Source organism: Sitophilus oryzae, unplaced genomic scaffold (genome assembly GCF_002938485.1).
Source record: "Sitophilus oryzae breed Bouriz unplaced genomic scaffold, Soryzae_2.0 scaffold_808_pilon_pilon, whole genome shotgun sequence".
Taxonomy (NCBI): Eukaryota; Metazoa; Arthropoda; class Insecta; order Coleoptera; family Curculionidae; genus Sitophilus; species Sitophilus oryzae.
The window spans coordinates 324,117-337,894 of NW_022147426.1; the positions used below are offsets into that span (position 1 = coordinate 324,117).

The 13,778-nt window shown below is 32.0% G+C and overlaps 1 protein-coding gene across 1 annotated transcript in view; it reads left to right on the forward strand.

Annotated features, from left to right (window-relative positions):
• The window catches only part of LOC115888873 (WD repeat-containing protein 81), a 39,058-nt gene that overhangs the window by 9,372 nt on the left and 15,908 nt on the right, over positions 1-13,778 (forward strand). The window contains exons 9-15 of the mRNA XM_030908743.1: positions 27-262; positions 3,894-3,993; positions 4,065-4,196; positions 5,015-5,235; positions 5,285-5,438; positions 6,529-6,943; positions 12,400-12,608. Coding sequence (XP_030764603.1) covers positions 27-262; positions 3,894-3,993; positions 4,065-4,196; positions 5,015-5,235; positions 5,285-5,438; positions 6,529-6,943; positions 12,400-12,608 — 1,467 coding nt within the window. The remainder of the gene's footprint in view (positions 1-26; positions 263-3,893; positions 3,994-4,064; positions 4,197-5,014; positions 5,236-5,284; positions 5,439-6,528; positions 6,944-12,399; positions 12,609-13,778) is intronic.

Here is a 13,778-nt window from a genome sequence, read left to right on the forward strand (position 1 = left end):
ATGTTTGAAATTATTTGTTTTTATAGGAATAGTTCAACTATTTAGTCGTCCCCATCCACCCAAAGCTATACCTTCTCCGTTTTGGAGCAAAAATCCGCCTAAATTTTACAATACTACGCCTTCAAAAAGTGTTCATCAAAGATCTAGAGATAAGAGTACTTCGGCTTCGACCAGCGAAGTGAATAGAAGCGATGAAGAGGTAGTTGAATATGCAACTTACAATACACCGACTCTTAGTAGTATACATATAAAAGAATATACTGTGGGTACTGCATAAATTCTTGTGTTGCCAGAAGTATTCTTTTTATAATTCCAAATATATTATAAGACTATATACTAGTACCGCATTTACACAATAAGTGGAATGTGAAGCCGAAGAAAAGAAATAGGAATATCAATCTTGCATAAGTCTATCCTTTTGGTTCAATGGGATTTTGGTGCGCACGCGCCAAATAAAACGATCGGTTCGTCTACCTCGTCGCTGAACGCTGTCACTATTTTAAACTCTAAATATTACTAACGTATAATATATTATTTTTTTATTGGTAATGGCATTATTTCAACCTGTTATTTTAGATATTCATCGTATCTATCCGTTTCTTGTTTTTGTTTAAATATGTCGGAGAGTAAATTTAAATTTATAAGTAAAGGCGCGAATAGTCGGACGCTAAATTGATTTACGTGGTATACTCTGTGAAACGAATAACTTTGAATTTGACAGGTCCCGCGGGCTTTTCTAGTGTTAATTTTATTAGGTTAGCACTTTGAATAAGAAGACTAAGGAAGGAGCATAGCAAAAATCTTAGGTACACCGCGATGGGCCTCAAATATGGCCGACTTAAATTCCGGTTTATCAGTGTCGTTCTAATTTTACTTAAAAAATGTAAAACTATGATGTAGGGTAGACGTGGGGTAGACTCAATAATTTGTTGTTTTATTTTACGTTGTGAATAAATGTTGGTAGTTATTAAAATTGTTATAAAAATATATAATTCTAATAAAATAGATAAGTTATAATAAGTATTTATTAACACAAACATCCGATACGCTACTGAAGCAGGTAAGTCAAATTAACGTATCTAAATTCTTTGACATCTAATCTTTGACAAGTAATAAATAAAAGCTAAAATGCAAGAAAAATATATAATTTAGTTAATTTAAGTGAATTTCATAAATGATCGGTTTACTACGTATGTATATTATATAGTCACTTACTAGCGAAAAGTTGTTCCATTATTTCACTCAATTTTTGCCGAGATCTATCGCACGCTACACAACCAACTATTTTAGAGTCTTTTTCGATAAATCGCGATAGTGTCACTGTTAATTTAAGTTCTGCCACAATTTCCATCTAGATTTACTACCTTTATACAACTATCAGTGGTAGAATAAATAATAAATAACATAAAATAAGCTCTGTAAAGACTGACAAATCCACAAAATTTCAAATCAAATTCAAATGTGTCAAATGAATCGTCAAACCTTTGAATAAGAAGACTAAGGAAGGAGCATAATGCTATCCATGTATTCATGCATGGTGGGCGGAAAAGGCACCATAAAAGCTCTCTAGGGTGGGGATCCTTGACAGTTCTGTTTGACGATTCATTTGACATATTTGAATTTCATTTGAAATTTTGTGGATTTGTCAGTCTGTATGGAGCTTATTTTATGTTATTTATTATTTATTCTACTACTGATAGTTGTATAAAGGTAGTAAATCTAGATGGAAATTGTGGCAGAACTTAAATTAACAGTGACACTATCGCGATTTATCGAAAAAATACTCTAAAATAGTTGGTTGTGTAGCGTGCGGTAGATCTCGGCAAAAATTGAGTGAAATAATGGAACAACTTTTCGCTAGTAAGTGACTATATAATATACATACGTGTAGTAAACCGATCATTTATGAAATTCACTTAAATTAACTAAATTATATATTTTTCTTGCATTTTAGCTTTTATTTATTACTTGTCAAAGAATTTAGATACGTTAATTTGATTTACCTGCTTCAGTAGCGTATCGGATGTTTGTGTTAATAAATACTTATTATAACTTATCTATTTTTATTAGAATTATATATTTTTATAACAATTTTAATAACTACCAACATTTATTCACAACGTAAAATAAAACAACAAATTATTGAGTCTACCCCACGTCTACCCTACATCATAGTTTTACATTTTTTAAATAAAATTAGAACGACACTGATAAACCGGAATTTAAGTCGGCCATATTTGAGGCCCATCGCGGTGTACCTAAGATTTTTGATATGCTCCTTCCTTAGTCTTCTTATTCAAAGCGTCAAACAGAACTGTCAAGGATCCCCACCCTAGAGAGCTTTTATGGTGGCTTTTCCGCCCACCATGCATGAATACATGGATAGCATTATGCTCCTTCCTTAGTCTTCTTATTCAAAGTGTGAAACGAATAACTTTGAATTTGACAGGTCCCTTGACAGGCTTTTCTAGTGTTAATTTTATTAGGTTAGCAACTTGCGGCCATGCTAACGCAATGCCGTCTCTAATAGAACAGCCTCGGAGCGAGATTTATGACGTCACGCTAGTTAGATACTACGGATGAATAAATATGTTGTAGAATACATGGAAAACATAATTATTCCTCGTATTTTTGGTTTGTATTTAACAATGATATAGTTTACATGAAATGTACATACGTAATATACACTTAATAAATACAATATATTGTATAAACGTATGTAATTTTTTGGATTATATTCGACACTATTTTTTTTATATGACACAACACACAACACTGAAGAAGGCTATAATGTTAGCCGAAACGTTTTTTTAAACCAAATAAAAATAATGAAAAACCAAATGAAAACTTAATCAGAAAATTTTAGAATAATTTTACATATAAAATGACAGCGATCTTTATGTCATAGCCATCGCTGACGCCTTTTTTTCTATGGTATTGTATTATTTGCAAATATAATTTTTCGAACATTGATATTTGCAAAATGTACATATAAATTTTGTGAATGCAAATAATAATACATCACTATTAGTAGATATTGAATGTTTTTTGTTCAATTAGATCGATTTTCAAACCCCAAAATTTAAAATATATTTTACATTTTACCCATTATCTTATGTACCTATTTATCATTAGTATTTTGTAAAACATTTGCTGCATTTGTATGGTTCATAATTTATTTGTCAAAGTATTTATTACTATAATTAGGTATATATGTTGTATTTATTAACTGTATATTATGTATATTTCATGTAAAACTATATCATTTTTAAAATACAAACCAAAAATAGGAGGAATAATTATGTTTTCCATGTATTCTACAACATGTTTAATAATCCGTAGTATCTAACTAGTGTGACGTCATAATCTCGCCCAAGGCTGTTCTATTAAAGACGGCATTGGTCTGATATTTAGAAATGTCAAAAGCTGATAACATTTTACTTTTGACAATTATGACATTTCGTGTTGATTTTTGCAAGAAGAGGAAGAACTGTCACTTGTTTTATTATTTTCCTTTTCTATTTCATGAAAGTAAAAAGAGTTACCTATCTGATTCGTTCAGGCAGTCAATTTAAAGATTATCAGTAACTTTTTTGACAGAGGGATTTTATATTTGCCATGTTGGTAAAAAATAACGGTCAAAATTCAAAGTTATTCATTTTATAGACTATAGAAAGAAACTTAGAAAACTACTTCTATTGGATAGTATGAAATAAATCAACTAATCGCAAAGCACTTCTCGCTCTTGCGTAGTTCAAAGTTGTTGAACGAAAAGGACCGACTTATGTGGATTTTGTATAGCTCCACCTCAAAAATTTGGCTTCAATTTCTGTTCCTTACTAGCAATATATTCTTATAATATATTTGATGTAGACAGGCTATTGTATTTTTAGGAACATTTAGACAGCAATATGGCTGGAACTTCTAACTGGTCTCCATTGGGTCTGTCCAAGATTTCTTCCAGGAGTAGATCGTCGTTACACGAAGAACAATGTACGGTATTTTTGAACTACTTTTGACATTTCCTTTCTATGGAAGCTTTTGATTGGTTCTATTTTTTGTAGTTTCCGGTACAAAACCAAACAGGAGTCCTAGTGCGACACGCAGTTCCAGTGTGGGCCCCAAAAACCCTACTTTTATGTCTCACGTGTCTCAAAGGACCAAACCCGGTTCAGGCTCGAGCACGTTAAATACTGGTAATGTACCGGGTGTTTTGTATATTCCTTTTCAATTAAAATATCTCGGTGGCATACAAAGCAGAATTTCTTTTTAGGGGAACAAACATGTATAAAAATCTTTATTTTAGTTTTAAACAAAAAAAATATTATATATTAAATTGTTATTAGGTATATTAAAGTATTACAAAAAATATACAAAGTGTCTCTTAAATAAGAGTGGTCAAACACCAAAGAGACATATTTTCTATTTACAATTTTTTTTAAATAAGTTGAAAATAACCGAGTTATTTAACTTTAACAAAAAAAAATGCTGACATTTTGAGAACCGCCGACATCAACACGTTTTGCCACATAATATACAAGAAGGTATACACTTAATTTGATTAGGTTTATACCTAATTTACCTTGTAATATAGCAATAAAAAAATATGAATTTTTTTAGGTTTACTCTTTCAATTTAATTGAAAATGACAATTGAGAAAATTAAAATTACTGTAAAAATATAAAAGGGTTTGTTTACTTACATTCTGCAAATTATGCAGAATGTAAGTAACATAGGAGGTGGCAATATTGCAAGGCTTCGATACGCCATCAAGAAATTTCAGGAGAATGAATCTGCGGCACTAAAAAGTTTTTTATACTTCCCGGAAAATGCCAAAAAAAATTAAAATTTTCAACATTTGTTTATTTTTACCCTTTTTTAAGATACACCCTCTATTTTTAATCTAAGGTTTACTACTGTATGAAAGGCTGTATGAAATTAAAAGAGATATTTATCATTATTCAATATTATTAAATAATTTGAGTTTGACTGTGTTGTCACAATATTTTTTTAGGTATTATCAATCTTCCCAAAGAATACAAACCCGAACAAGCATTAGAATCGCTGGAAAAACAGTATGCTTTCCTATCAAGAACCTTCCACGTAGAAAGTGCGAAAAAATATAATTTTTCCGAAGACACCCAAAAAAACCAAGAAAAAAACACCGAAGAATGTCTGGTTCAGAACGCCTTCACGAATTTTATATATACGGAGAATTTTGAAGAAAAATTTCGGGTAAGTTGTTATAATTTTTATATTTTCAAACAAACAACTTATTTTTTAGGTTAAGTCTAAAGCCACGAAATCCTATACGTTTCCGATGGATAATTTTAACCTAGAGCGCCGAGGAACTACGGTGAAAAAATCCGAACATCAAATCTTGTGTAATTATTCGAATATAGTGACGTCACGTAAAACCAGGGAGTTACAAATCTTAGGTTAGTGTTATTCATATTTTCTTTGAATAAGAAGACTAAGGAAGGAGCATAATGCTATCCATGTATTCATGCATGGTGGGCGGAAAAAGGACTCTAGGGTGGGGATCTTTGACAGTTCTGTTTGACGATTCATTTGACACATTTGAAATTTTGTGGATTTGTCAGTCTTTACGCAGCTTATTTTATGTTATTTATTTATTCTACTCCTGATAGTTGTATAAAGGTAGTAAATCTAGATGGCAATTGTGGCAGAACTTAAATTAACAGTGACACTATCGCGATTTATCGAAAAAGACTCTAAAATAGTTGGTTGTGTAGCGTGCGGTAGATCTCGGCAAAAATCGAGTGAAATAATGGAACAACTTTTCGCTAGCAAGTGACTATATAATATACATACGTGTAGTAAACCGATCATTTATGAAATTCACTTAAATTAACTAAATTATATATTTTTCTTGCATTTTTGCTGTTATTTACTACTTGTCAAAGATTAGATGTCAAAGAATTTAGATACGTCAATTTGATTTACCAGATTTACCTGCTTCAGTAGCGTATCGGATGTTTGTGTTAATAAATAATTATTATAACTTATCTATTTTTATTAGAATTATATATTTTTGTAACAATTTTAATAACTACCAACATTTATTCACAACGTCAAATAAAACAACATATTATTGAGTCTACCCCACGTCTACCCTACATCATAGTTTTACATTTTTTAAATAAAATTAGAACGGCACTGATAAACCGGAATTTAAGTCGGCCATATTTGAGGCCCATCGCGGTGGACCTAAGTTTTTTGATATGCTCCTTCCTTAGTCTTCTTATTCAAAGCATATTTATATTGTACTGTTGACCTCTGGGGCAAAGGCCCAGCAGTGTTGCCAGTAGTTTTAAGATTTAGATTAGTTCACAGAGGAGTTGGCAACATTGCAAGTATTCGATACGTACGGCTGTAAAAAGTTTTTTTTTAAGTTTTTTGGAACATTTTCAACAGTTTTTGTAAAAATTATACTACCAATTAAAATACTTGCACTTATTTAAAAGACACTCTGTATATAATGGTTTTTTGTTTCATTATTTCTAGGTTGTCTGATAGTAGAAATCTTCATGCCCAAACAGCTGCGTTCGTCAGGCTCAACCAACACAGACTGTTTTTTCTCACAAAGACTCAAGTCCTGTCTCACTATTATCAGAAGCTGCCCTAACGATATACCACCCTGTATATCCTACCTGGTCAACTTACTGCTTCAACCTCACATAGTCAACCCCCAGAACTTTTCATATCCCGTCGTTACTGACCTAGGACTACCTCCTCCCACCACTCACTTACTTTTGGAGCCCTTGCTGCAAAGCGGTGTTCCTTTTCCTCGGGGATTCCCAGATGTTTACAGGATTTTGGCTTCGTTGAAGGAGTTCAAGAACGTGGCCTTGGAGCTGGACGTTTTGTATTATTTCGATTGTGACGGTACTGCTTGTTGGGAGTACGAAAATTTAGAAAGGTAAGTGTGTTAAATAAGTGTTATTGTCATTTTTAGGGTTCCGTACCCAAAGGGTAAAAACGGGAAGCCTATTACCACAGATTAAGTATACTATATGTATACAGATAAAAATCTTATCCCTAATTCGTGGTACGAAAATTGTTTTTTATGACGATGTGCAAACGAGTCAAATTTCCTGTGCGCAAAAATAAACTCCCGTAAAATAACAATAAACAGCGTAATAGAGAGATATCGCTAAACCGAATAGCGTGCATGGACGTTAATAAGGCCAGACGTTATTTCCTTTACGTGAGGTGGTATTAACTCTCTTCATTTATAGTTATCGGATCGGAAAGAATTCTGTTCGCGTCGCGTCCGCTATTTAAACTTAACCTAACTTTGAATTTAAAACTTTGAAATTGTTTTGTTTACTAGGTATTTTAAAACTAAAGGGCTAAAGTGCTTCTTTCCAGTGCTTTATTTTTAAACCTCTGCCAGTGGGTTTAGAGCAACAAGCAACAAATAATTCACTTAGAAGGGCTAAGTCGTCATCTGCTGTAAACCTAAAGCTTGTTTCATGTAGACGCGAATTACGAATTGCGGAAAGCGATTCGCCTAAAAACATTAGCAAAATTTGGACCTATTTCATACAGTCGCGAATTTTTAGGGACATTTTATTTTTGCTCCACTGAAAGTTACCAAAAAAAATCATAACCTGAGATAACTTAATTTGTTTTTTATTCGTGTTTACGAGCTTTATTTTATATTTTATAGCATACAATAGCTTACTTCGGGTTTCTCTTATTACCGATTCTGAACCGTCCTAGAACTGTGATGCGTATGCGCAGAAGGAAATATGAAGACATTATTTCATTTGCGCATGCGCTGTAGAGTTCTAAGACGGTTCAGAATCGGTAATAACAAGAACCCGAACAAATCTAATATGAGTTCAAATTTGTTTAATGATTATGAATATTGATTACGATTGTAGGATTGGAACAGAAGGCGTAAAATTGCCATTTACTTATCGTTAAAACGTAGAAGAGAACGGTCATTTGGGACATGTGACATATTTAAATTTCGTAAGCAAGAAACCCTTGTTGCTTATCGCAATTTAATTCAAGAAATGAGGACAAAAGATGAGAAAAAATTTAGGAATTTTCACAGATCGTCTGTACAGGAATTTGATAACTTGGTTGAAAAATTGTCACCACATATATCAAAAACATATCATAAACATATGCACGAGAACCCATTTTACCTGGAGAAATCCTTTCAGTTACTTTGTACTTTGTCAGCGTCGTCAAAATAATCGATAACCGATCACAGCACCATTCTGCGCAAACGCGAACCTTAAAATCGCGCGAATATTCGCAAAAAGTTGAAAACACTTTAACTTTCCCGCCCCCCAAATTTTAAATCTTGCAAATCGCCAAAATCTTAAAATTTTAAAATTGACAGCGCCGCCATGATCATTAAAATTGGACCAATGAGAGCAGTTTCGCAAAATCGCGATTCGCGTCTACAGGTCTGTTCCTAGAAGAATCCCTGACTAGTCAGCACGTTTCTCATTGACCCCTGACTAGTCAGCACTCTCTCATTTCTCAAATGCGTAGAAACCTGATTGTTAGTTAGGTTTCTACGCATTTTAACCAATGAGAAACGCGCTGACTAGTCAGAGATTCTTCTGGGAACAGACCTTACATGAACAAGGCTTAAGTCTCTTTATAGGTTCTTTAATATTGGAAGAGGTGGAATCAATATTTTGGGCCATATTTATTTAATTAAAACTAATCCCAGCTACTTAAATATCAAATTACCTAATAAAACTAAAGTAATAATTCAAAACAATTCAAACATAACCTAAAATAAAAGATCTCGCCGGCCGGCCGGCCCCGGTTGTCAAATACCCGCACATGTCCATTTAAGCAATTTTTAAACGTTATTTAGAAATAGCGCTTGGTGTAATTGATCCGCAAATTACGTAAGACGGTAACGTTATTAGCGGGCGTTGCGTTAAAAATTGACTCGCGCATATAGTAACCATGACTGACCATGAAAAGGTACGCGTAAATACTGCATGACGCTATTCGGTTTTGCGATATCTCTCTAATAACTGTGCCGGTCAGGCGCAGTGCACAATTTTAGAGGCCATAAGTGGGCGTGCTATGTGCGCAAACTAGTCACCTAACTAGTGCCCGATTCCGAAAATTGGAACCACGAATAACAATAAAGAAATAACAAAGATTATAATCTGTATAATCTATGCTATTACTAAGACTTCGTTGTCCGTCCGTCTGTCATAAAGGTCTATCTTATGAACCGTTATAGCTAGACAGTTGAAATTTTTACAGATAATGTATCTATGTTGCCGCTATAAGAACAAATACTAAAAACAGAATTAAATAAATGTTTATAAATAAAAAAGTACTTTCACTAAACATTATCTTTTAAGTAAGAATTTTACATAGAATCTTTCAAGTCTTCGGTGGCCGCGTGGTTAAAGCGTTAGGACTTTACGCTGCTCTGACGTTGGGGCCGTAGTAAGGCAGGTTCGAATCCTAGTCAAGGCGACTTTTTTTTAATCGTTTTTTTTTAATTTTTACATATTTATTTTTACTTTTTACATATTTATTATTGATTAATACAATTTTTAGTAATGTGTTTCTTCATTTTTTTTTAAATTACTTATACGCGCATTCAAACTTTCAGCTAAATCGAAGAAAAAAGTTTGTAATAATATAGTGACCAATTTTTTAAGTTATATGGCTTTGATTAATCGTACAGGGAAATAAAACGATATTTATACTGCATTTTTTTGTCTTTTTATGTATATTACAGTCGAGGGTTGAAACCATAGAATAACTAACTGAAAGAAATGAAAACTCCTATGTTAAAGCCTGGAAACACGCGCTCGACGCGATCCAAGCGGGCTACTGGCAGAACTAAAAATTCGCGCCATATTTTTAAATGGACCTTTACTGCCAGTTCATAAGTTTTTTACTTATATTTGGTAATTTCAATCTAGATTATGAACTTATTTGTAACAAAACATTTTACAAAATAAAAATAATGTATTTTGATACAAATAAATTAATAATCTAGGTTGAAATTATCCCTGAAATTAGAATAAAACACGAAAAATTTTAACTTGATTATTTTATTATAACATTGTTAATAAAATTACATATAACACATTCAACACTATACAAGTATATATAAAAGTTATCAGAATTTATACAATCAGTTATAAGTAATTATAAAAAAGGTTATAAATTATAAATAAATAATTTATTATATAAGACATATAGTTACCGTGAATATAATTTGGTATAATTTTAATCTCAACTTTAATGACCTATTCAAATAGAAACATCTTACAATTCACATTATATAATACACAAAGCCAAGGGACAAAATTGTTATTAAATCTATTCTCGATGACTCGAAGCATTTTTTTCAAATAAAACAGGACATATAGGGCTTATAAATAATACAAGGGTATAGAAAATATATAAATAAGTAAATACAAATATATTTTCAACCTAATAATTAATGATTATACTCGTTTAAATAAATAAATGATCTTTTTAAAATTACTTGTTTGTCTTTGCAAATTTGTATATTTAATATTTATCTAAAAGCGTACACTTACATAAATTACTGCACAACCTTTAAAATTAAGCTTTTAATATGTTATACAAATTCTTGATTCGATATAAATACACTTAAATAAAACTTTAAAATTAATGATCTTCCAAATTTCTGAGACAGCCATTTTGTTGAAAGAATTTGTTTTGATTATGAGAAATTTCATAAAAATTATCACAGGGATTAATTAAATCTTATATATTAAACTACTTGGCTTTTAAATTTCACAATCCTATCGTCCAAAATACTCTAAATTCGCAAAAATCCGTAAAATATTCCCATAAAAACAAATCACAATTCACTTCCACTTCACAGAAACTGACAGACATTGCCAAATATGGAATGACGTTTATTTTTCAATTTTTCTTTACTGATCTAACTGATCCGGGTCACTTAGTAATTAAATTTTTATTAAATTATTTAATTATAATTGTTTCTGGCGAAAGCAACTTCATATCAATGTTTATTCATAGGGTAACAAAGCACATCGCTATTAAATTATCAACATTTTATATAAATATTTATATTTTTCAACTACTCCAACTACTTCAATTACTCCACAGAGAATCAAACGAATTGTTAATTAAACTATACTCTGTAGATGACTTGATAAAATCATGATGAAATTAAAGTCCCTAGATGAATATCTAGGGACTTTGGATGAAATTTCTACGCAGCGCTATCTATCCCTCTACTGGCAGAAACTCCGCCGTGTCCAAAATTCAAATGGCAGTTTCATCCGCCTGGTTGAAACCTTTGCTGTTACACAGCAAAATAAAAACACTAAATCACCACAATACACCAAAACACTGTTACTTTTACACTGGACGCGCGTTTCGCTAACCATGTTAGCATCATCAGCAGATGATTATAAACAAAAATACAATCTACAAGTTGAGCGTTTATACACTCGCTCAGTGGGCACCGAGTGGGCGTGGCAAGATCTAGCCAACCCAGTCAGAGCCCACCGAGCGTAACAGTTAAATTTCCGCCACTAGAGTAGTAGGAACAAAGAACTTGAAGGAATTGGACCGTTGTCTCTGTTCATCCTATCTTTACATTTATTAATTCTGATGCTTTCATATGCATCTAATTGCCTGTAATTTGAGACTTGTTTAATTAATTTTAAATTATTAAGATCTATACAATGTTCTTTATCAACGATATGTTCGGCAACGCAAGATTTATCCGGTGTACCATATCTTATCTGAGCTAAATGTTCTTTAAATCTAGTTAATATTGATCTTCTAGTTTGCCTAACATATTTCTGATTACAATCTTTACAAGAAATTTCATAAATACCCGACCTTTCCAGTGGAGGTGTTTTATCCTTTGGATTAACTAATAATTGTTGTAATTTATTATTAGCACTATACACAAGTTTATAATTGACATTCTTAAAAATTCCTTTTAGACCACAGGATAACTCTCTATCAAACGGTATTGAAAAATATTTTGACGTATCTTTCTCCACTTGAAAAGTCGAATTTTCAGAAATCATTAACCTATACCTACGTTTTCTAATTATTTTATCGACTAGTGAAGGAGAATATCCATTACACTCAGCTACACTCCTAATGTAATCTATTTCTATTTCATATCTTTCGCTGGAAAGTGGAAAACTAAGTAATCTATGAACTAAGAAATTTAAACTAGCCATTTTATGTTCAACACTATGATATGATTCATTAGAAATATATCTGCGTGTAGTGGTATTTTTCCTATAGATATCAAATTCCAGGCAATTCTTATTATTTCTAATAACTAATACATCTAGAAATGGTAATTAGTCGTTGTTCTCAATTTCATGCGTTTTTTTGTACTAGAACTAAAATATTGCTGGCCCAGAACATTTCTGAATGTAAAGTGAAGAAGTGTACCAAAGATTTGGAGAGTTTTCTCGAAGATATCGACACAAATACTCAGTCGGAGGTTATCAATATTCTTCTTCCACACGCCAAAGGCTTGATAGAAGACCCACCAACATCGGTACTAGCTGCTTGGTACTTGTTTGACCCTATGTCAAGAGTTTTAGGTAAGTAAAGGGCAAGTTATTATTTTATTTGGGCTAAACAAACTTACTTCAAATTAAATGCAAACTATAAAACAATCATTCTGCCCTAAATTCGCATATATTTCATTTTAAAAATATACAATTTCTTACTGATTTAACAAAATATTAGCTGGACCCTCCCAACTTCAATCTTATTTTTTTTTAAACCAGTACCTTTTGACCTTATCTCTGTACAGTACTAAAATCTATTATTATTATTATTTACAATATTTGTTATTTGACATATTTTGACACAAATTATAACCTATAAGAGTTTGACAAGTCCTGTCACTCCAGTCATGTTGAAAAATGATCTGTCATTTTTGAAATAAACTAATAAGACTGATTAAAAATAACAAGAGACGACGCCATAACAGATTTATAATATACTAGCGTGTACCAGCGACTTCGTTCGCGTCGAATTAGTCATTTGTAATGGTGATGATAAAGCAAAGCAAGAATTTCCATTTTGAAATATGTCTTTCGAAAAATCCGTTTGCCAAAAATAAGCTTTTTACGTCAAGCAGATTAAGCAGAATCGTGGTTATAATCAATTATTACCAAAATTTTCAATTATTACCCAAACCAAACCAAACCAAGCGTTTTCCCGTTTTTTAAATAACAAATATTGTAATATTTGAGGGGCGTTTTCACCCTCTCTCGAATTTGAGATTCGAGAAACCCCTCCTTATCGAACCTCTACACCCCACCCGTTTACCAAAAATCAGCTTTAAACGTCAAACAGTTTAAGCAGAATCGTGATTACTCAATGGTCATATTTTATGAAACACCCTGTATAAATTTATAAAAAATCTTAAAATATGTAAAACAACAAAATAAAATATACGTGTTTAAGAGTTTTTCCGAAAAACTCACCGGTTTTTCAATAAAAAATATTTTAATATTTGAGGGATAGTTTCACCCCCTTAGGATTCGAGTTTGGAAAAATCCCTTCTTATCGAACCTCTACGCCCTAAAGTCAATCCGTTTTCCAAAAATCAGCTTTTTACGTCAAGCGCTTTAAGCAGGATCGTGATTAATCAGTGACCAGATTTTTCGAAACACCCTGTATACATTTTTAAAAAATCTTAAAATATGTAAAAAAAAATAAAATATACGTGTTTAAGCGTTTTTTCGGAAACTTGACCGTTT